The sequence below is a fragment of the Hypanus sabinus genome, chromosome 18 (assembly GCF_030144855.1).
Source record: "Hypanus sabinus isolate sHypSab1 chromosome 18, sHypSab1.hap1, whole genome shotgun sequence".
Lineage (NCBI taxonomy): Eukaryota > Metazoa > Chordata > Chondrichthyes > Myliobatiformes > Dasyatidae > Hypanus > Hypanus sabinus.
This window is the reverse complement of record NC_082723.1, coordinates 71,178,779-71,201,479: the sequence shown is the minus strand read 5'-3', so window position 1 is coordinate 71,201,479 and position 22,701 is coordinate 71,178,779. Positions and strand designations below refer to the sequence as shown.

The following is a 22,701-nucleotide window of genomic DNA, read 5'->3' as shown; positions in this document are numbered from 1 at the left end:
AAACCACTGACAGCAAGTTATGGAAACACTGATTAAAAATAGGGAAGAACAAGTACCTTTCTTTCTCTCTGTCACTTTTTAGTGACGTTTCTCTTTTTTCCAAATCTCGATCTCTGTCGTGATTAGTTACTGAGGAACTTCGTTCTGAGTCTCCTGCCTTTGGCCATTGAGGTGGTGTTGGAAATGAAGGTGGCGTTCGATGGAGCCGGTTCCATGGTTCATGAGCATTGTTGAGGCTCTGTATGCCTGTACCTTCTTTGTGACCAAACATGCTATTGGAAGCTGAGTAAGTGGATCATAAAAGAAATCGTAAATTACCTTCACTCCACTGTATACTGATACATCCAATTTTGGCTTTGCCTTCTCAAACTTCAAAGTGAATTCTACCACATTATGATCACTGTCTCCTAAGAGTTCCTTTACCTTAAACTCCCTAATCAAATTTTGTTCATTAAGCAACACCTAATCCAGAATTGCCTTTCCCTAGTGGGCTCAACCACAAGCTGCTCTAAAAAACCATCACATAGGTAAGAAAGTTTCCTTCCTTGGGATCCAGCATCAACCTGATTTTCCCAATCTACTCAAATATTGAAATCCCCATGACTATCACAATTTTGCCCCTTTTACTTGCCTTTTCTACCTCCATTGTTCTAAGGCCTGTACATAACTCCCATCAAGGCTTTTTTTACCATTGCAGTTTCTTAATTCTACCCACAAAGATTCTACTTCTTCCAATTCTATGTCACCTCTTTCTAAGGATTTGATTCCTTTTTACCAAGAGATCCATCCGTCCCCTCTGCCTACCTGCCTGTCCTTTTGAAACAATATGTACCCTTTGATGTTAAGCTCCCAACTATGATTTTCTTTCAACTATGACTTTAACGATGCACACAACATCATACCTGCCAATTTCTAACTGCACTACAAGATCATTTGCCTTGTTCCATATACCTAGTGTATTCAAATATAACACCTTCAGTCTTGAATTCATCACCCTCTTTGATTTTTGCCCCCATATAACACTTTTAATTCATCCCATTGTCTGCAATCTTGCCCTATCATCTGCCTGCCCTTCCTCATTCTCACTACACACTGCCTCTGTTTGTAAACCAATCACCCCATTCACAGCCCTCTAACTCCGTTTCCCATCCCCCTGCCAAAATAGTTTAAACCCTGCCCAACAGCTCTAGTAAACCTGTCTGCAAGGATATTAATCCCCTTTGGGTTCAGGTGTAACCCATCCTTTCTGTACAGGTCATACCTTCCCCAGAAGAGATCCCAATGATCCAGAAATCTGAAACCCTGTCCCTGCACCAATTGTTCAGCCACATATTCATCTGCCAACTCATCCTATTTTTAAAACATGGAACAGTACAGCACATACAAGCTTTTTGGCCTAAGGTATTACATCAACCTTTTAAACTACTCCAGGATCAATCTAACACTTCTGTCCTACATAGTCCTCCGATTTTTCTAACATCCACATTCCTATGCAAGAGTGCCATCAATGTCCCTAATGTATCTGCCTCTGTCACCACCCAAGACATGGAGTTCCACACACCCACCACAATCTGTGTAAACAATCGTACCTCTTGACATACCCCTGCACTTTTGTCCAATCACCTTACAATTATGCTTCCTCATATTAGCTCTTTCTTGACCTGGGGAAAAGTCACTCTATGCCTCTTGCCATTTTGTACACCTCTATCAAGTCACCTTTTATCCTCCTTCGCTCTAAAGAGAAGAGCCCTAGCTTGTTCATCTTCATAAAACACTATCTGTAATCCAGGCAGCATCCTGGTAAATCTCATCTGCACCCTATCTAAAGCTTCCACATTCTTCCTATTGTGAGGGGACCAGATCTAAGCATAATGCTCCAAATGTGGTTTTATAGAGTTGATGGCTCGAAGTCAAAGCAAATGATCAAAGTACATATATGTTACGATCTACTATCTTCAGATTCATTTTCTTGCAGGCATTTACCAGAAAATAAAGATATAGAATATAATTTATGAAAGATTATACATAAAGGAAGACTGATAACTAACCAATATGCAAGGTTCTTGAACTCAATCCCTGTCTAATGAAGGCCAACAAACCGCACGCCTTCACAACCACCCTATCAACTCAGATTTTAATGCCATTACAAGTTTAGCACTTGTTACAAACAGAGACGAGCAATGAAGGTGACATACTCAACCCAGACAAAAAAATATTTGACTTCACCGCAATCGAGACCACAAGGCAACACCCAAAAAACCTGCACTCGTGTACTCTGAATGCAGTTGAATCCACTTCCTGAAAAAGTATGTCTAGCACTTGCTGTCACATCAAATGTTGTGTGATCTGAACTCTGGGGACAGTCATCAGATTTCAATGGGAAGTTTAACAAAACAGTTTCATTACATCCTCAATTGCATCTTCTAATTTTAAAAAAAATTGGCAAGTCTCAGTCAAGACGTTGTTGACTGTAAAAATCTTAAATGTTGCATGAAAGAAATGTGCTGGCAGGCAGCCAACACAAACAAGTCAGCTACTGCCTAAATAAATACATTATCTTAAGCAACTGTTTTGACAACAGAAACAATAATAGGACTTTAAATATGCAATACAAACAAGTACTAACCAAGTGCAGGATTGCCTAATCCTCCAAAGGCACTGGTGCTGAGGTTGCCAAGGCCACCATAGGTGTTTGATCTATTGAATGGATCTGAAAACAAAACATTGATGATCAGGCATTCAGGAACTTCTAGGAGAGCCTAGCTTTGACATCTGGAAACACTACTTGTAGACAAAATGTAGGATTTACCCAGAGCTGGCGAAAACTTAATGCCCTGATCTTCTCCCCATTATAACCAGGCACAATCCAAACACCCAAAATTACAAAATCAATTGCCTCATCCTGTGTTTGTGTAACCTGTTTAAAGTAGCAGTTATTGCACAGTTAAACAAATGAATTCTGAGGATCAGGCAACTGGTTTTCACTGTATACTTACTTAAATGCAGCAGCTCTGATAATATGGTTTTCAGATCCCTGAGCAAGCAACCTTTCATAAAGAAAATTCTTCTCACTCATACAACTGTAAGGCATAGGAGCACAACTAGGCCATTCAGCCATCGCGTTTACTCCACCTTTCCATTACGGTTGATTTATTTTTCCTCTTAAATGCATTCTCCTGTAACCCTCACTAATGATGAATATATATATTTTTATGTTGTTGAGCTACACTGTAGCTGCAAAACAAAACATTTCAATGTTGTATGTCAGTGATAATAGATCTGACTCTGAACTTGAATGCCCAAATCCTCAGAAAAAAGGATCCCAACCTGGATCCACAGAACTCCTTGGTTAATGGCAGGGGCATAATGGCAAGCATAAAAAAGCTTGGGAACCCCTGCCTTAGAACCATCCTGATGGTAAGGAAATTATCAAAGTAGAACTCAAAAATATGGGTTTCAAATACAACATTAACTCACTAACTGGCTAGGTTAGGTCAGAGACAGGTATGTCATAGTTCATGAAATTTGAGCTTGAAGGGAAAACAAAAACCAAAGGTCAAAGTAACTTTATTATCAAAGTACATATACGTCCTCCAAGAGGACCACGACCTCGACGTGGTTTGGAGGCTTGCGTGCTTCAATGGCCTGGAGAGCTATATTGGCTGGAGTCAGGGCTTCATGCTTTGGCTCTTGGTAGGGTAACCCTACCAAATAGATCAAGGGGTAGAGGCCAGACTAAGAGTGGTTCACTAGTCCTTGAAGTTCAGGGGTTCAGCTCGGGGATAACAACCCTGACTGGTCAAACAAAATTGTTACAGAAACAGCTTGAAGAATTCTACATTTGAGTGCTACAGTATTTCTGAGTCTCACCCAGGATTTACATGACTGATAGGGTGAAAGCCCAGAGGAAGCTATTGACATGAAGCCCTGAACACTGCTGGAGATGGAGGACTTCCATTGCCACCCCTAAATGTCAGTGGTGTAACAAGCAGTAAGTACATATAAGTCATGATAGACAACCCTAAGATTTGTTTTCTTGTGGGCATATTCACTAAGTCCAATACCCATAATAGAATCAATAAAATACTGCAACAACTTGACGGACAACCAGTATGCAAAAGTCAACAAATTGTGCAAATACGAAAAGGAAGAGAAAACAATATTAAATAAGAAATAAGAACAAGAAATGAAGAGTCCTTGAAAGTGAGTTCAAAACAATTGAGCTTTATTATCTTCTGTTCCAGTTCACTCTTGGGTCTCTTTATCTTACAAGACTGACAGAAAGCTGTTATGTTAAACATAACAGCACTAATATGGAAGAGAGATTTAATTGCCAGCAGATTGTTGTACATTCAGAGAAGTGGATATGGACTGCATGCCCACACTGCTATAAAACTTGTTCAAGGTGCATGAAGCAGGAATCCACAGGCATATTTCTTTCAGTCTTGCCTCTAAGAAAAACAACCCCATACTTCCCTTGATATGTAAATATCTAAATAAAGTTTAAAAGGACGCTGCCAAAAAGCACAATCTAAACTAACACAAATCCCACTGCACCTGTTCTTAATGTCTACATTATTTCATCATTTTAATTTCCTTTAAGATCAAGTAATTTAGAAGAAAAATACAGCTGAAAAATACTCAATATTATATATACACATTAGCAGGAGAAAATATTGAAGATGTTTCAGTGGTGAAATTAATGAAAGCACCTTACTAAAACATCAAATACATCCACAATTTTCTTAAACTTGTTGCTGAATAGCAATTCCTCTTTTATACTTTTAATCTGGGAAGCACGTCAGGGATACAACCCATGGCCTGTACTCCCTGGAATTCAGGAGAATGAGGGTGAATCTCATTGAAAGCTATTGAATGTTGAAAGGTTTTGATAGAGTGGATGTGGAGAGGATGATTCCTATTGTAGGGGAGTCCACGACCAGAGGACACAGACTCAGAATAGAGGGACGTCTATTTAGAATGATGAGGAGGAATTCATTTAGCCAGAGAGTGGTGAATCTCTGGAATGTTGTCGTCACAGGCATCTGTGGAAGCCAAATCATTAGGTGGAGGTTGATGGGTTCTTGACTAGTCAGGGTGTGAAGGGATACAGGGAGAAGGCAGGAGATTGGAATGGAAAACGAAATAGATTAGCCTTGATGAAATGGTGGAGCAGACTCAATAGGCCAAATTCAAATTCTGTTCCTATATCTTAAGGTCTTATAAGATTTGACTGAACTTAGCACACTCATACTTAATTATATACAAGAGCAGGAAACTAAACTGAATGGACTTTGGTAAAGGCTCTAAGTGTTGGGGATGGAAATTTTGTTGCTTCTTTTTCTTCCTGTGTGCTCCCTCTTTCCTTCTTCAACACATTGACATGAGACTGGGTCAAAGGTGTGACACGTGGCTAGCTCAGAGATGTGCCTCACAGAGTCAGCCTTGTTCTGCTTCATAATTAAACTGTCTCTGAAGACATTCAAGATTGCAAGTGTTTGTTACTTTGAGGATTGTGTACATAACAACATTTCTCCATTCAAGGCAACAGTTTGCAGTTTCCTGACTGAAATGTCTGATTAGAAACACAAAAGGGATTATTTTCCCACTGCTCACATAATTACATCCTAACCAATGTTGACACATTTTTCATTATCTTGGTCCACAGGGAAAATACATCACAAGCCGGGGCCTGATCCAACACTGGCTGGATCACATGGACAAGGATGTCTGATGATGTAAGACCTGAAACACCCGATGACCCAGGCTTACATCACTGATTATGTGTTCTAGTGCACACCAGGTTAATAAAAGCAAAATAATATTGGACAAGGTTAATGAAGGCGTGGGCCAGATCAAATTGGCAGGGTTGAGTGACACTGAATCTCCAGTAACAAGATCAAGAAACACAAGAGGGATAAATTTCCCACTGCCTGCATAATTACACCCATCTAATGCAAGGTGGAATCATTAAATGGTTGCACAATGCATATTGAAAGGCAGCCTTGAGGGAATTAAACACAAGGGTTGAGACGTCTTGTTCCAATGAGATAAAGGGCATTGAAACCACATCTCTTTAGGTTTAATCTCCCTATTCACGGAGGAATTTACAAACACGGAGGTTCATCAAACTGATTGCTGGTATAGCAAATGTGTCACATGAAGAGATCAGAATCAGATTTATATCACTGGCATAAGTCATGAAATATGCTGTTTTGCGGCAGTGGTATAGTGGAGTACATAATAAACTATAAATTGCAGTAAGAAATAAAAGTAAACAATTACATTAAATAAATGTGCAAAAAGAAAAATATTGAGATAGTGTTCCTGGGTTCACTATCCATTCAGAAATCTGATGGCAGAGGAAAAGAAGTTGTACCTAAAATGTTGAGTGTGTGTTTTCAGGGTCCAAAATCTCATTCTTGATGGAAACAATGAGAAGAAAGCGTGTCCTGGGTGATAGGGGTTCTTAACGATTTTTTTTTGAAGTAGAATGGAGCTACTTGACCTTCATTGTCAGATTATCAGTCGGTGGTGCAGTGGCATCTGCACTGGATTTCGAGGCAAGTGATCCTGAGTTTGAATTCAGCTGGTTTCTTGCATGCTTTCCAACTGTGCTGGGTTGAGTGTCAAGCTAGCAACTCGTCAAAACAGACAAAAACGCTAAAGGAATGGCAAGATTGCCACCTGATGCACCACAAGTCATGGAAAGGAACAACAATAATGTGGGAGGGAAGGGTTAGATTGATCTTGGAGTAGACTAAAAAGTCTAAAAGGGCCTGTATTGTTTTATGTATGATATTGATAAACTGAGTAGAGTTCCAAGATTGAAACCTATTAAATATTGAAAAACTGAAATAGAATAGACGTGTAGATGTTTCCAGTCCTGGGAGAGTCTAGGGCCAGAGGGCACAGCCTAAGAATACAAAGACATCCCTTAAAAACAGACCAGAAGAAATTTATTTAGCCTATGGGTAGTGAATCTGTAGAATTCATTGTCACAGATGGCTGTGGAGGACAAGTCATTGGGTATATTTAAAATGGAGATTGAAAGATTCATGTTTCATTAGGGCTTCAAATGTGCATGGGGGAAAGGCAGAAGAATGGGGTTGAGAAGGCTAATAAATTAGCCATAATGGAATGGCAGAGCAGACTCAATGGCTGAACAGCCTAATTCTGCTCCTATCTGTCTTAAAACAAAAAACGTCACTGCCATTGTGTGACGTTAAGAACAGCCTACATTCTACAGCAGGAACTGTGCAGATAAAGATGAGCTATACTGTTGCACATACTGTGAAACGCATTGATCACAAACATGACCAACAGGGTCTCAGCATGTGCTGGGGGCAGCCCACAAGTGTTGCCATGCTTCTGACATAGCTTGGCCAGGTGAGGGGGGGAGAGATGGGGGAGAGGGGGAAGAGAGAGGTCAGATGGGGTGAGAGAGGGGAGAGGAGAGTGAGTGTGTTAGGGTGCCCAATACTTTTGCACAGTACTGCTGCCACAGAAAAAAACAAGTGACATATGTGAGTGATGATAATCCTGATTCTGATGGGGGTCTATCATGGACTGAGAATGGGAAGGGGGCAGGGAGAGGGGAATCATGGTTGGGAAAAGTGGAAGGGAGAGGGGTGGGAGCAGGAAGGACTAGAGAAACATTCTGTAATGATCAATATTTTGAGTTTAGAATCAAATGACTGTGCCTGGTGTCTGCACCCACACCTTAGTTCTCCTTCTCTGCCACCTGTCCCACGGCACTCCACCCTCACCATTCCATGTGTATGCATATAAAAAGTATTCACCCCTTAGAAGTTCTCATGTTTTATTGTTTTACAACATTGCATCACAGTGAACTCAAATTTGGCTTTTTTGACACTGATCAACAGAAATAATTTTCACGTCAAAGTGAAAACAGATCTCTACGAAGTGATATAAATTAAATACAAACATAAAACACAAAACAATTGATTGCATAATAATTCACCACCTTTAACATGACACACCAAATCATCACTGGTGCATCCAATTGGTTGTAGTAAGTATCCGAAAGGCCCAACTGCTGGTGAGTCCATATCCTGGTAAAACTGCACCATGAAGACTAAAGAACATTCCAAGCAACTCCACGAAAAGGTTATTTCACAGGTCAGGAGATGGGCACAGGAAAACTTCAAAGTCGCTGAACGTCCTCTTGGAGTACAGTTAAGTGAATCATCAAGAAATGGAAAGAATATGGCACAACTGTTAATCTGCCTAGAGCAGACAGTTCTCAAGAACTGAGTGACTGTGCAAGAAAGGGACTAGTGAGGGAAGCCACTAAGAGACCTATAACAACTCTGTTGCCTGGGTGCCTCACCAGTCACAGCTTTATGGGCGAGTGGCAAAGAGAAAGCCACTGTTGAAAAAAGCTCATATGAAATGGCTCATGTAGTTCCGTTGTTTAAAAAAGGCTCAAAAAGTATGCCGGGAAATTATAGGCTGGTAAGTTTGACATCGGTAGTAGGTAAATTATTGGAAGGAATACTAAGACATAGGATCTACAAGTATTTGGATAGACAGGGACTTATTAGAAAAAGTCAGCATGGCTTTGTGAGTGGTAGGTCATGTTTAACAAATCTATTAGTTTTTCGAGGAGGTTACAAGGAAAGTGGATGTTGTCTACATGGACTTCAGTAAGGCCTTTGACAAGGTCCCACATGGGAGATTAGTTAGGAAGATTCAGTCACTACATATACATGGTGAGGTAATTGGATTAGACATTGGCTCAATGGAAGAAGCCAGAGAGTGGTAGTGGAGGATTGCTACTCTGAGTGGAGGCCTGTGACAAGTGGTGTGCCACAGGGATCAGTGCTGGGTCCATTGTTATTTGTCATCTATATCAATGATCTGGATGATAATGTGGCAAACTGGATCAGCAAACTTGCTGATGATACAAAGATTGGAGGTGTAGTGGACAGTGAGGAAGGTTTTCAAAGCTTGCAGAGGGACTTGGACCAGTTGGAGGAATGGGCTGAAAAATGGCAGCTGGAGTTTAATGCAGACAAGTGTGAGGTATTGTACTTCGGAAGGTCAAATCAAGGTAAAACATACAAGGTAAATGGTAGGACACTGAGGAGTGCAGTAGAACAGAGGGATCTGGGAGTACAGGCAGATTATTCCCTAAAAGTGGCTTCACAAGTAGATAGGGTTGTAAAGAAAGCTTTTGGTACATTGGCCTTTATAAATCAAAGTATTGAGTATGAGTTGGAATGAAATGGTGAGGTTGTATAAGACATTGGTGAGACCGAATTTGGAGTATTGTGTGCAGTTTTGGTCACCTAATTACAGGAAGGATACTAATAAGGTTGAAAGAGTGCAAAGAAGGTTTACAAGGATGTTGCCGGGACTTGAGAAACTGAGTTACAGAGAAAGGTTGAATAGGTTAGGACTTTATTCCCTGGAGTGTAGGAGAATGAGGGGTGATTTGATAGAGGTGTATAAAATTATGATGGATATAGTTAGAGTGAATGCAAGCAGGCTTTTTCCACTGAGGCCAGGGGAGAAAAAAAAAAGAGGTCATGGGTTATGGGTTAAGGGTGAAGGGGGAAAAGTTAAAAGGGAACATTGGGGAGGGCTTCTTCACGCAGCAAGTGGTGGGAGTGTGGAAGGAGCTGCCAGATGACGTGGTGAATGCGGGCTCACTTTTGAGATTTAAGAAAAACTTGGACAGGTATATGGATGAGAGGGGTTTGGAGGGATATGGCCCAGGTGTAGGCCAGTGGGACTAAGCAGGAAAATGGATTGGCACAGCTAAGAAGGGCCAAAAGGTCTGTTTCTGTGCTGTAATGTTCTATGGTTCTAAATCCCAGCTAGAGTTTGCCAAAAGGATGTGGGAGGATCTGAAGTTAGCTGGAAGAAGGTTTTATTGTCTGATGATTCTAAAATTGAGCTTTTTGTCCATCAGATTAAACCCTTGGTGTAAGACTAACACTGCATGTCATCAAAAACACACCACCCCTACCATGAAGCACAGTGGTGGCTGCATCATGCTGTGGGGATGCTTCACTGCGACAGGCCCTGGAAGGCTTGTGAAGGTAGGGGGTAAAATGAATGTAACAAAATACAGGGAAATCCTGGAGAAAAACCTGATGCAGTCTGCAAGAGAACTGTGACTGGAGAAGATTTGTTTTCCAGCAAGACAACGGCCCCAAGCATAAAGCCAAAGCTACACAGGAATGGCTTAAAAACAACAAAGTTAATGTCTTGGAGTGGCCAAGTCAGTCCAGACCTCAATCTAATTGAGAATGTACGGCTTGGCTTGAAAAGGGCTGTTTACTCACGATCCCCATGCAATCTGACAGAGCTTGAGCAGTTTTGTAAAGAAGAATGGGGAAAAATTGCAGTGTCTAAATGTGCAAAGCTGATAGAGACCTATCCACACAGACTCAAGGGTGTAATTGGTGCATCTACTAAATACTGACTTAAAGGAGGTGAGGAATTATGCAATCAATTATTTTCATTTAATAATTTCAATAAATTTAGACTAAGTCGTAGAAATTTGTTTTCACCTTAATGCAAAAGAATCTTTTCTATTGGTCTGTGTCAAAAAGCCAAATTACATCCCCTGTGATTCAACGTTGTTAAACAATAAAATATGAAATCTTCCAAGGGGATGAATAGTTTCTATAAGTACTGCATATATTTCTTGTCAGCCGTGGTTGACAGCTCATCTAGGAGAAGGAAAACTCTGATCTCTAACCTCTGCTGCCTTGTGGAGAAGGCTTAGGGAGTAAACACCAAGGAAAAATCAGGAGCTGGAATTACGACAGTCCTACGTTGAGTTCAACACTGACTGGCAACTCCTGCAATGCCGCTGGTGCCAAACTGTATTAGTGCCGTTTCTTTGGATTCTCCAGCTGCGTGTGGGGGGGTGACTACTACATGGGCAACTGCTTGCTCTCCATATCGTACTGTCTTGGCTTGCATATCAGGTAGATAGCTGGGTTGCAACATCCATGGTTGACCCTGACCAATGGAAGGCTTCAAATTAAATTAAATAAGGAGTGCAAAAGAAAAAGACTTACTAAGACAGGTTCATTGTACCCATGAAATCTGGTGGCGTTGGGGGGAAAAAGAGTATGTCTTCAGGCTGCTGTACCTCTTCCTCATTGGTAACAATGAGAAGAGAGCATGTCGTGAATCATGGGGGTCCATAATGATTGATGCGGCTTTTTGGAGGCTTCACCTTTTGAAGATGTCCTCAATGCTGGGGAATTCAGGGCTCATGATGGAACTGGCTGGGTTTATAACTTTCTGCAGCATTTTCCTGATCCTGGGCAGACGTCCCTTCCCTTATACCAGATGGTGATGCAAGCAGTTAGAATGGTTACCACGGCACATTCTTACCTGCCAGGTGAGCAGTGGGTAGGTAGCTGCTGTGGTGATGTGACGGTGGGCCAAAGGTGGTTCCAGCTGGGTGTGCGTTACCTACAAGGTACATTAAAAAAAAATCACCTTGTTAAATAAAGGAGTAAAGAAATACTGAAAGCAACAATCCATCAATACAGTTAACTAGTCATCTGAGGATAGAGATACATGAGGTCATTTCAGTGAACACGCTCATACAGTTCGAATTATTACTATATCATCAACCCAGGAGGCAGCACTGTGTAACAATGGAATCCCAGTGAAACACATCCACTTGCTCCGTGCCCACATGACTGATGGAGGCTGTCATTTTCCAATCCACCAAGATTTCAGGATATACCTAACAGATGAGAACCCCAGTGATGGATTTCAAATGAGATTGCTTACAAAACTTTTGTAGCGCACAGGATGGCAGCCAGGCAATAATGAAGATCCAGAGGAGAAGCTTGGAGAAATACTGCAAAGTGGCAGATTGTCATTGAACACTGTGTTGGCTGGTCAGCCCCCATCTGTCTTGTGGACAGCTGCTCAAAGCCAACGTGCCCCAAGGATATCAGCAGATCTACAGTGGCTTGAAGGGAAGTTCAACGTGCCAACAGCAGTCAGGTGAAATGTACAGACTGAAATGTTCATTTGATGTAATACAAGTTAAATTTTTTTGTGTTGCTACAAACCATCGATGTTCAAGAACCTCTCAGACATGCATGCAAAAGATTTTCAATTGTAGACCATAAAATATAGGAGCAGAATTAGGCCATTTGGGCCAAAGATTTTCCCTCTCAGCCCCTATCTTCTACCTTCTCCCAGTATCTCTTCATAACCTGACTACTCAAGGATCTATCTACCTCTGCCTTAAACATATCCAATGATCTAGCCTCCACAGCTGCTTGAGGCTATGAATTCCACAGATTCACCACTCTGGCTGAAGAAATTCCTCCTCATCTCCTTTCTAAAGAGACATCCTTCTACCCTGAGGCTGTGTCCTCTGCTCTGAGACTTCCCCCACCATAGGAAACATCCTCTCCACATCTACTCTATTGAGGCCTTTCAACATTCAATGGGTTCAATCATGTTACCCATCATTCTTCTGAATTCCACTAAATAGAAAACTCACAGGAGCCTTCAAATGCTCCTCATATGACAAATCTTTCAATTCTGGAATCATTTTCATGAACCTGCTCTGAACCCTCTCCAATGTCGACATATCCTTTCTTAGATGAGGGGCCCAAAACTGCTCACAACACTCCAAGTGAGGCCTCACCAGTGCTTTATAAAGTCTCAACATTACATCCATTATATTGAAGTCACAAGATAAAAATAGTCAGAGAAACCTAGATGGAGAACAGTGTTGGAAGCATTAGGGGAGACAGTTTGATATGTAACAAAATGATAGGCTGAGCAAACTAGGACTTTCTCTTTGGTGTGAAGGAGGTTGAGCTATACAAGGTGATAAAAGACAGATCGAGTGGATAGCCAGAGACTTTTCCCAGGGCGAAAATTGCTAATACGAAGGGGGCATAACTTCAAGGTGATAGGGGGAAAGTATAGGGGATAATGTCTGAAGCAAGTTGTTTTGTTTTACACAGAGAGTGGTAGGTGTGTGGAACGCAGTAGCAGGGGTAGCAGTAGAGGCCTTGGTTGTACTGAGGACTAGCAAGCGGGCTTGCTTGCTGCTGTTGTCCAAATGAGGAGATGCCGGAGGTGGTGTAGTCTGGTGTCCATGCTTGGTTAGGGGCTGGCTGCTCCGGTCAGAGCTGGCCTCCAGTGTTCCACCGGTGGGATGATAGGATGGATTGCCAGGAGCTGTACCATCAACTTGCACGTCGCCAAGGGACTTGCACCGGCTGGTGGCGTAGTGGCATCAGCGCTGGACTTTGGAACAAAGGCTCCTGAGTTTGAATTCAGCCGGCTCCCTTGCACACTTTCCATCCGTGCTGGGTTGAGCGTTAAACTAGCAACTCGGCCTCGTAAAAACAAGAAAGCCTGCTAAAAAAATGCCGTCATGATGGCGTCCCGATGACTCCACTCGGAGTTAAGGGCTTTCTTCTTCTTCAAGGGACTTGGACTTTACATGTGTTTTCTTGCATAACGATGTGTTTTTTTCTCTCTCTCTCTCTCTGACTATTTTGAATGTATGTTATGCACCTTGCCCTGGAGGAACACTGTCTTGTTTGACAGTATCCATACATGGTTTGAATGATAAATGAATGATTTGATTTAAGACAATAAGTCATAGGAGCAGAATTAGACCATTCAGCCCATTGAGTCTGCTCTGCCATTCCAACATGGCTGAGCCCAGATCCCATTCAACCCTATATACCTGCCTTCTCACCATATCCTTAGATACCCTGATAGATGAGGAAGCAACCTTCTGCCTTAAAAATACCCACAGACTTGGCCTCCACCACAGTCTGTGGCAGAGCATTCCACATACTTAATACTAAAAAATTCCTTCTTGCCTCTATTCTAACAGGCTGCCCCTCAATTTTGAGGCTGTGTCCTCTAGTTCAGGACACCACCACCTTAGGAAACATCATCTCCACATCCACCCTATCTAGTCCTTTCAACATTTGGTAGGTTTCAGAGATACATTCTTTTATTCCATTCTACTCCTGCATTCTTTTAAATTCCAGTGAGTACAGGCCCAAAGTTCCAAACGCTTCTCTTATGTTGATCCCTTTTTTCGCTGAATCATCCTTGCAAACTTCCTCTGGTCTCTCTCCAATGACAACACACACTTTCTGAGATATGGGGCCCAAAACTGTTGACAATACTCCAAGTATGGCCTAACTAGTGTCATATAAAGACTCAGTATTATCTCCTTGTTTTTATATTCTATTACCCTTGAAATAAATGCCAATGTTGCAGTTGCTTTCTTTACCCCAGACTTGACCTGTAAGTTAACCTTCTGGGAGTCTTGCATGAGGATTCCCAAATCCCTCTGCACTTCAGATGTTTGAACCTTCTCCCTATTTAGATAATAGTCTGCACTATTGTTCCTTTTACCAAAATGCAGTATCATACATTTCCCTACGCTGTATTCCATCTGCCACATTTAAGCCCATTCTTCCAATCTGTCTAAGTCCTGCTGCAATTGTATTGCTTCCTCAGCACTACCTACCCTGTCCATCAATCTTGGTATCATCTGCAAATTTTGCCACAGCGCCATCAATTCCATTATCTAAATCATTGGCAAACAATATGAAAAGCAGCGGTCCCAATACTGACCCCTGAGGAACACCACTAGTCACCGGCAGCCAACCAGAAAAGGCCCCTTTTATTCCCACTTGCTGCCTTCTGCCTGTCCGCATTTCCGCTATTCATCCCAGTATCTTTCCTGTAACACCATAGGATTTATCTTGTTAAGCAGCCTCATGTGAGGCACCTTATCAAATGCCTTCTGAAAATCCAAGTAAACAACATCTACTGCCTCCCCATTGCCCACCCTGCTTGTTACTTCCTCAAAGAACTCTAACAGACTTGTCAGGCAAGATTTCCCTTCACTGAAATGATGCTGACTTTGAGTTATTTTATCATTAGTCTCCAAGTACCTTGAAACCTCATTCTTCACGACTCCAACACATCCCCAACCACTATGGTTAGGCTAACTGGCCTATAATGTCCTTTCTTTTGCCTTCCTTCTTTCTTAAAATAGTGGAGTGACATTTGCAAACTTCCAGTCCTCCGGGACCATGCCAGAATCAAGTAAGTCTTGAAAGATCATGACCAATGCATCTGTTATCTCTTCAGCAACCTCTCTGAGGACTCTGGGATGTAGTCTATCTGGCCAGGTCCACCTTAAGAACTTTCAGTTTGCCTAGCACATTTTCCTTTGTGATAGCAATGGCAGTCACTCCTACTTCCTGACACTCATGGACCTCTGGCACACTGCTAGTGTCTTCCAGAGTGAAGACAGATGCAAAGTACCCACTAAGTTAATCTGCCAGTTTCTTGTCCTCCACCCCTCCCTCACAAGCATCATTTTCCAGTGGTCCAATATCAACCCTCAACTCCCTTTTACTTTTTACATAACTGAAAAAACTTTTGGTATCCTGCTTATACTATTGGCTAGTCTGCCCTCATATTTCATCTTTTCTGTTCTTATAGATTTTCTAGTTGTCTTTTGTTGGATATGAAAAGCTTCCCATTCATCCAACTTCCCACTCACTCTTGCTGCCTTGTATTCCCTTTCCATGGCTTTTTTGCAGTCCTCAACTTCCTCTGTCAGCCACGGTTGCCTACCCCTGCCATTTGAGAACAACTTCCTCTGTTGGATGTTATCTATCCTGTGACTTGTGAACTATTCCCAGAAACTTCAGCCATCTCTGCCATCATCCCCAGCAGTATCCTCCTCCAATCTACCTGGGCAAGCTCCTCTCTTACCCCTTTGAAATTCCTTTTATTCCATTGCGATACTGATACACATGAGTTATGTTTCTCCCTTTTAAATTACAGTATGAATTCAATCATACTATAATCACTGCCTCCTAAGGGTTCCTTTACGTAAAGTTAGACACATGGATGATAAATAAATGGAGGGCTACATGGTAAGGAAGGGCTAGATTGACCTTAGAGAGTAGGTTAAAAGATTGGTGCGACATTGTGAGCTGAAGCGCCTGTACTGTGCTCTATGTTCTATGAAAGGAATCAGGGAGCTCAGTACTGTAGAACTCAAGTGGCAGAAGGCTTGGTTCCCTGATGTTTGAGCAGAAGGGATGAGGATGTACAAGAAGTCATGGTTAAAGAGAAAAGTAAATGATAGAAGTGGGACAGGACAAGACTATTCAGACAATTGGTCTTTTCAGATAAATTGGGGAAGGTGATGCTTCATTAACCAAGAAGCCAAGAACGATAAGATAGTGGTTTGTTAGGAGAGGGGTAAGATTTAATGGGAAATTTGGTGGTAATTTTTTTGTACACGAAGTGTGATGGGTGCTTGAAATATGCTAAGGGAGGAAGTGGTTGAGGCAGGTACAATAACAACTTTTTTTAAAAAGACAGTTCAACAGGTCCATGGATAAGAAATGTTTGGTAGATGGGGTCCAAATGGGATTAGCATGGATGGACATCTTCGTCAACCTGGAGTAGCTGGGCTGTCGAGCCTGTTTCTCTAATTCTGCTTGGTGGATTGGTAATTGCCAAATAGAATCTCGTTCAGATGACACTGTTTTGGGAGTCACACTCTGGCTAATGAAATTCCTTTTCATCTCCATTCTAAATGGACACCCTTCTATTCTGAGCCTGTGCCGTCTGCTCTTAGACTCCCCGACCATAAAAAAACAACCTCTCAGCATCCACCCTATTGAGGCATTTCAATATTCAATAGGCTTCAATGAGATCTCTCCTCATTTTCCTGAATTCCAGTGAGCACAGACTCAGAACCGTCAAACACTACTCGTAAGACAAGCCTTTCAATGCCACTTCCTAAGACGATTAAGGCAAATGAGCCCCCCCCCCCCCACCATCCCCAATCTTAACTGAATTTTACAGGAACACCACTGAGAGTGTCCAGACAAGCTACATCTCCATCTGGTATGGGAGCAGCTGAGCATCCCTACAAAGGATTGTGAAAACTGATGTGAAGACTATAGAGGTCTCCCTACCATCCATTCAGCATCCTCTTTGACTTTCTACCATCAGGCAAGAGACTCCAATAGTTAAAAACAAGAATGGTCAGGCTGGGAAACAGTTTCTTCCCCCAGGTCATCAGGCTTCTGAACTCCCTGCTACATTGTATTAGAAGTGTCACTGGATAATTTGTTCTGAACCCTACAATATTTAATTTATGCACTTTACTTTTTTTATTTATGCGTAATTTATCTGTAGATTTTATCATCGCTGTCCTAAACTGTTGTGTGTTATATTCATGTTATGTGAACTAACGTGCTTTACACCTGGTCCTGAGAAACGCTGTCTCATTTGATGGTATACATATGTATGGTTAAATGACAATAAACTTGACTCATGTATGAGTTGGGACAGGAAAATCTAAGCCATTAAAGTTGGAGTGATATGTATGTGCAATACAACACTGCCGTCATAAAAAACTAGGGAAAAATGATTAAGATTGGTACCTACTTTGGGAAGTCTGCACACCAAGAACTAAATAAGATCACAGAAATTGATTGAGATAGAAACTAAAAAGGGTAAAATTCTAACCTAGGATCTCAGAGATGCTAATCAGATAGTCTCTGTTTATTTAATAATACTCTTCATAAGATTTGTACTTTTTAAAGAAACATGTATTTTTCACACACTGGCAAAAAGCGATGTAGCAGCTGACATTCATCACTTTCTCATTTTTCATTGGCTATGTGTTAGAACATTACCCATGTGATGTAATTGTTTTAATTATGTAGGCTATGGACTAATTTATCACTAACTAAGGAATTTTCCTTATCTATAAACGTGTTAGATTTTTCAGAGGCACTTATTCCTTTGATTTACACCCCTTAGCATTAAATCCCCTCAGCATAATTTTTCTGCCTTTTATTTAGTATTTGTATATTTGCTAAAATAAACTGAAACTTGTAACTAAGATGGCTTGTCATTCATTCCTGACTTCAGGAAAAACCCCAAGGATCAGAAATTAAATGGAAATCTGACATCTCCAAAGAACGAAACAACTAATCTGAATGAAGCAATCTCTATTCACAGCTAAACTGTTGATCACAGCTTTAATGGCATTGAATAAATTCAGCACAATGCACACACAAAATGCTGGAGGAACTCAGCAGGTCAGGCAGCACATCTATGGAGAGGAATAAACAGTCAATGGTGCTGACCAAGATCCTTCTTCAGGACCGGAAAGGAAGGTGGAAGATACTAGAATAAGAAGGGTGAAGGGAAAGGAGTACAAGGCAGAAGGCGATGACTGAAGGTAGATGGATGGGGATGGTTGGGATGAAGTGAAAAGCTGGGAGGTGATAGGTGGGAAAGGTAAAGAGCTGGAGCAGAAGGAATTATGACAGGAGAGGAGAGTGGACCATGGGAGAAACAGAAGGTCGATTCAGCAGATGCTTCAATAGGGGTAAAATAAAAATCAGAAGTTCTTCATCAGGTTAGTCTTCTAGGCCATTATGGCAAAGGTAGAGTGACAAAGATGACTGCACCGCCTTGTATAGGAAGCTGCACAGTATGAAGGTTACCACTGGATGAAAACCCTTTAACTCTACATCAAATGCCCAAACAGTTTCATACCTGTGCTTGAGAAGAGAGGCCTGGCCAGGTCGTGAGGATACGAAAACCCCGGAAACATTCCAGGTGCAGGTGGACGACTAAACAGGTCCAGTTTACCCCCTATTTCAAGTTTGTGATGGTCCATTGACATTTGTTGCTTTCAAATTATGCAAGTTAATAGAAAGAACACCAAAAAAAAATTAGTCCATCATAAAATTTTGCTCAAATTCTTCTCTCCATGTTATACTTAAACAGATAAATGTATCACACAATTACCAAGAGGAGCTCGTGGACAACCACCATAAACATTCACAAATGGTAAGCATATTGATTTATTTAGAGATACAGCATGGACAGGCCCTTTCAGCCCTCCTAGCCTAATAACAGGACAATTTACAATGACCAGTTAACTTACTAGCTAGTATGTCATTGGACTGTGGGAGGAAACCAGAGCACCCGGAAGAAACCCATAAGCACTCACGGGCAGGAATGTACTAACTTGCTTACAGAGGAGGTTGAAATTGAGCTCCAAACTCTGACACGCTGAGCTGTAATAGCGTTGTGCTAACTGCTATGCTACTGTGGTGCCCACTGGTCGTAAGAAATTCCACAGAAAACACAACAGATGAATGTTGATTTCAGCTAAGGGTTATATACATCACCAAATTCACACTGCTTTAATTGTTTTAATATGAACTATTTAACATTCTTATTGATAGCTAACATAAATTGGAATGTAGAAGATAGAGAGGACATTTTATACAAAATTATGAGGGGTACAGATAGGGTAAACACAAGCAAGCTTTTTCCACTGAGGTTGGGTGGGACTACAACTAGTGGTCATAGGTTAGGGGTGGAAGGTGAAATGTTTAAGGTGAACATGAGGGGAACTCAGAGGGTCATTAGAGTGTGGAATGAGCCAACAGCAGAGTTTGAATAAATAGATACATGCATGGCAGGGGTATGGAGGGCTATGGTTCGGGCACAGGCAGTTTAAATGGTTCAGCTCAGAGCAGATGGGCCAAATGGCCTGTTGCTCTGCTGTACTTTTCTATGACCTTATATGGGGGAAAAGCATGCAACATTTGCCAGTTTTAGCATAGTCAAGGTTCTTTGCAATACCTTTAATTTTTGCTGGTGATGATAGATTTGCCAGGCAATTTGCACGTGAACAGCACACCATTTCCCAGGCTTCTGTAAGACACAAAAGCACAATAGATCGTAAAAGATACATCTCAGCCATTGTAACAAAAACTTGGAATTTTGCAGCCTAATGAAATATAATGTAAACCAGTCGCACAATATGGCAAGCAAACAAAAAGAAGAAAGAATTGAACTTCAGCCAAAAATATTCTCTGAAGTTTGCTGCTGGTTAGTTGAGAAAGCATGAATCCAGGATTCCTTTCCAACGAGATGGTTTAAAGCAGAAATACATGAAGGTGAATATAGACTAGGATCAAATGTATCCAGTCTTGAGATAGAATGTGACCTATATATTCTATATGAATTAGCTAACTACTTCCATATTTGGGAATGAAACTTCAGGGCAACACCAAGATGCAACACTTTGCCTGGAGAGATCACAATTTCCATTTATGTCAATGTAGAAATCACCAAGGTTCGTGCTCAGTCCTTCACTTATGCCATAAACCTGGTTTCTTTCTTTGTGGAATTCAGTCTTTATCTGGGCAATGGAGATTTTAATATGCAGAGAACTTCACTTGATGAGAACTACACTCAGTTAGGCTCTTAATCAGCCAATCATGTGGCAGCAAATCAATGGATAAAAGCATGAAGACATGGTCAAGAGGTTCCGAGCAAAATCAAAATGGAGAAGAAATGTGATCTAAGTGACTCTGACCATGGAATGATTGTTGGTGCCAGATGGGATGGTGTGACTACCTCAGAAACTGCTGACCTCCTGGGATTTTCACGTGCAGCAGTCTCTAGTGTTTTACAGAGAATGGTGCGAAAAACCAAAAGCATCCAGTGAGCAGTTCTGTGGGTGAAAATGCCTTGCTAACGAAAGAGGTTAGAGGAGAATGGCCAGACTGGTTCACGCTGTCAGGAAGGTGACAGTAACTCAAATAACCATGTGTTATAGCAGTGGCATGCAGAAGAGCATCTCTGAACGCACACGTCGAACCTACACCAGAAGCCATGAGTGTGTTTTTATTTACTGCTGCAAGCAGTCTTCTCCACGCGTCACAAGCTCAGTCTTACAAAGATGTTCATACGTTTAATGAACAGGATGGCTCTGCTTTACTGTGGATTACGCCAGATGCCAAAATGAGCCATTGAATTATGTGATGTAAAAGGTGGTGTGGACATGTGGATAAGTCCTTGTGGCAGTACTGAAAACATCTTCCATAATAAAAACAAGAAAATCTACAGATTCTGGAAATCCAAAGCAAAACACACACACACAATGCTGGAGGAACTCAGCATCTAAGGAAAAGAGTTAACAGTTGATGTTTTGGGCCGAGACCCTTCATTCTGATGAAAGATCTTGGCCCAAAATGTCGACTGTTTACTCTTTTCTGTTGATGCTGTCTAGCCTGCTGATATCTTCCTAATAATTTTTTTCTTAACATTAGGTTATAGATCTTCTTAAATAACCTTTAAAATTTTTCTAATGTGTTAAATTATTAGTTATAGCTAAAACAGAAAGCAGTCGTTCCACACAGGAAGGTAAATCCTACAAATCCACTAAGCAGTTCCTTGTTTGCTGATAAAACACCCCCTAATGTCTTGGCTTCCACAGATGACTAGATTTCCTGTGTATACAGCACCACAGGAGACTGTTATCCTAACATCCATTCGGTAATGATTACTTCCCGAGCCCAATGACATTTGGACACTAGATCGGGCATGAATTTGAGATGAGGTCTGAGAATGTGTCTATTCCAGATAAGACAGTCATTAGAGCACAGAACTGATCTCTCACTGACTGAGACCAAAGCAATCACCATTCCTAAATTTTAGCCAAACATTAACTTTTACACTGTAGCAAGTTCAAAATATTTCTGCAATACTAACATTTCATCAAAAGTGGGAATATATTTTGCTCCCTCGAATCCTCTTTCTCCCAGAATATTTACGTTGTTATTTATTAGTGTTAGGAACACTGGTCACAACACACCAGCTCCCACGCAGAAACGTTGGATAAACTAGAGACCACGAAGAAAGCATTCTGTGCTTCGCATATAAAGTCTGTTACGGTTGAAATGATTTAAATATTCCTGCTGATTGTGATGTCTACCTGGAAGATAACTGATTATTTATTTGTGTGCCTGGGAGCCTGCTAATCTATGGCTAATTGCAGACTCCAATTTCTTGGGAGGATGTAGGGAGTAAAATGGGGGGCAAAAATACACCCTTCTAAATAATGGTTTTCACATTGCCCAAATTGGTCAGAGAAGACACCAAAGAGACTTGGCGACAAAATACTTCAAGTATATTACGAGCAGCTTTGCAGAGCTTCAAAGGCTGAAAAGGGAAGTATTTGGGAGCAAATCGAGTTTACAAATAAAGATGATGGCAGTGGTTGTAACTTCTAAGGAATTGTTGTTAACTCATTAGCCATTCCGAGTAGAAGGGGGGGATGAAGTAGATGCTCAGACAACCAAAGAAGTAACAATCTCATCTGGAAATATCATGAAGAGGCAGAGTCGGAGTATATCAAGGATATAACTGGTAGCACCAATTCCCAGATCAAAACCTTTCAAACATTATAAGACCTGGATAGAGTGGACAGAGGAAGTTTCCAGTAGTGGGGGAGTCTAGGACCAGAGGGCACAGCCTAAGAATACTAGGAAGCATCTTTAAAACAGAGATGAGACTGAATTTCTTTAGCCAGAGTGTGGTGAATCTGTGGAATTCATTATCTAAGATGGTTGTGGAGGCCAAGTCATTGAGTATATTTAAGGTTCTTGATTAGTAAGGGTGTCAAAGGTTTATGGGAAGGCGGCAGGCGAATGGGGTTGGGGGGGGGGGGGGTTTAAAAAATCAGCTATGACAGAAATGACAGAGCAGGCTCGATAGACCGAATGGCCCAATTCTACTCCTATTGCAGCTTGGAGCATTCTGGAGTTCGGAGTTCAATTCTGGCACTGCCTG

General features: G+C 41.4%; 1 protein-coding gene across 14 annotated transcripts in view; it reads right to left on the bottom strand.

Annotated features, from left to right (window-relative positions):
- fbrsl1 (fibrosin-like 1) overlaps nucleotides 1–22,701 on the bottom strand; it is a 1,000,035-nt gene that overhangs the window by 5,700 nt on the left and 971,634 nt on the right. For all 14 annotated transcript variants that reach the window (XM_059994617.1, XM_059994618.1, XM_059994619.1 and 11 more), the window contains 5 exons: nucleotides 19,705–19,776; nucleotides 18,604–18,739; nucleotides 11,383–11,463; nucleotides 2,627–2,710; nucleotides 57–282 (listed from right to left, as the gene is read on the bottom strand). In XM_059994617.1, coding sequence (XP_059850600.1) covers nucleotides 57–282; nucleotides 2,627–2,710; nucleotides 11,383–11,463; nucleotides 18,604–18,739; nucleotides 19,705–19,776 — 599 coding nt within the window. The remainder of the gene's footprint in view (nucleotides 1–56; nucleotides 283–2,626; nucleotides 2,711–11,382; nucleotides 11,464–18,603; nucleotides 18,740–19,704; nucleotides 19,777–22,701) is intronic.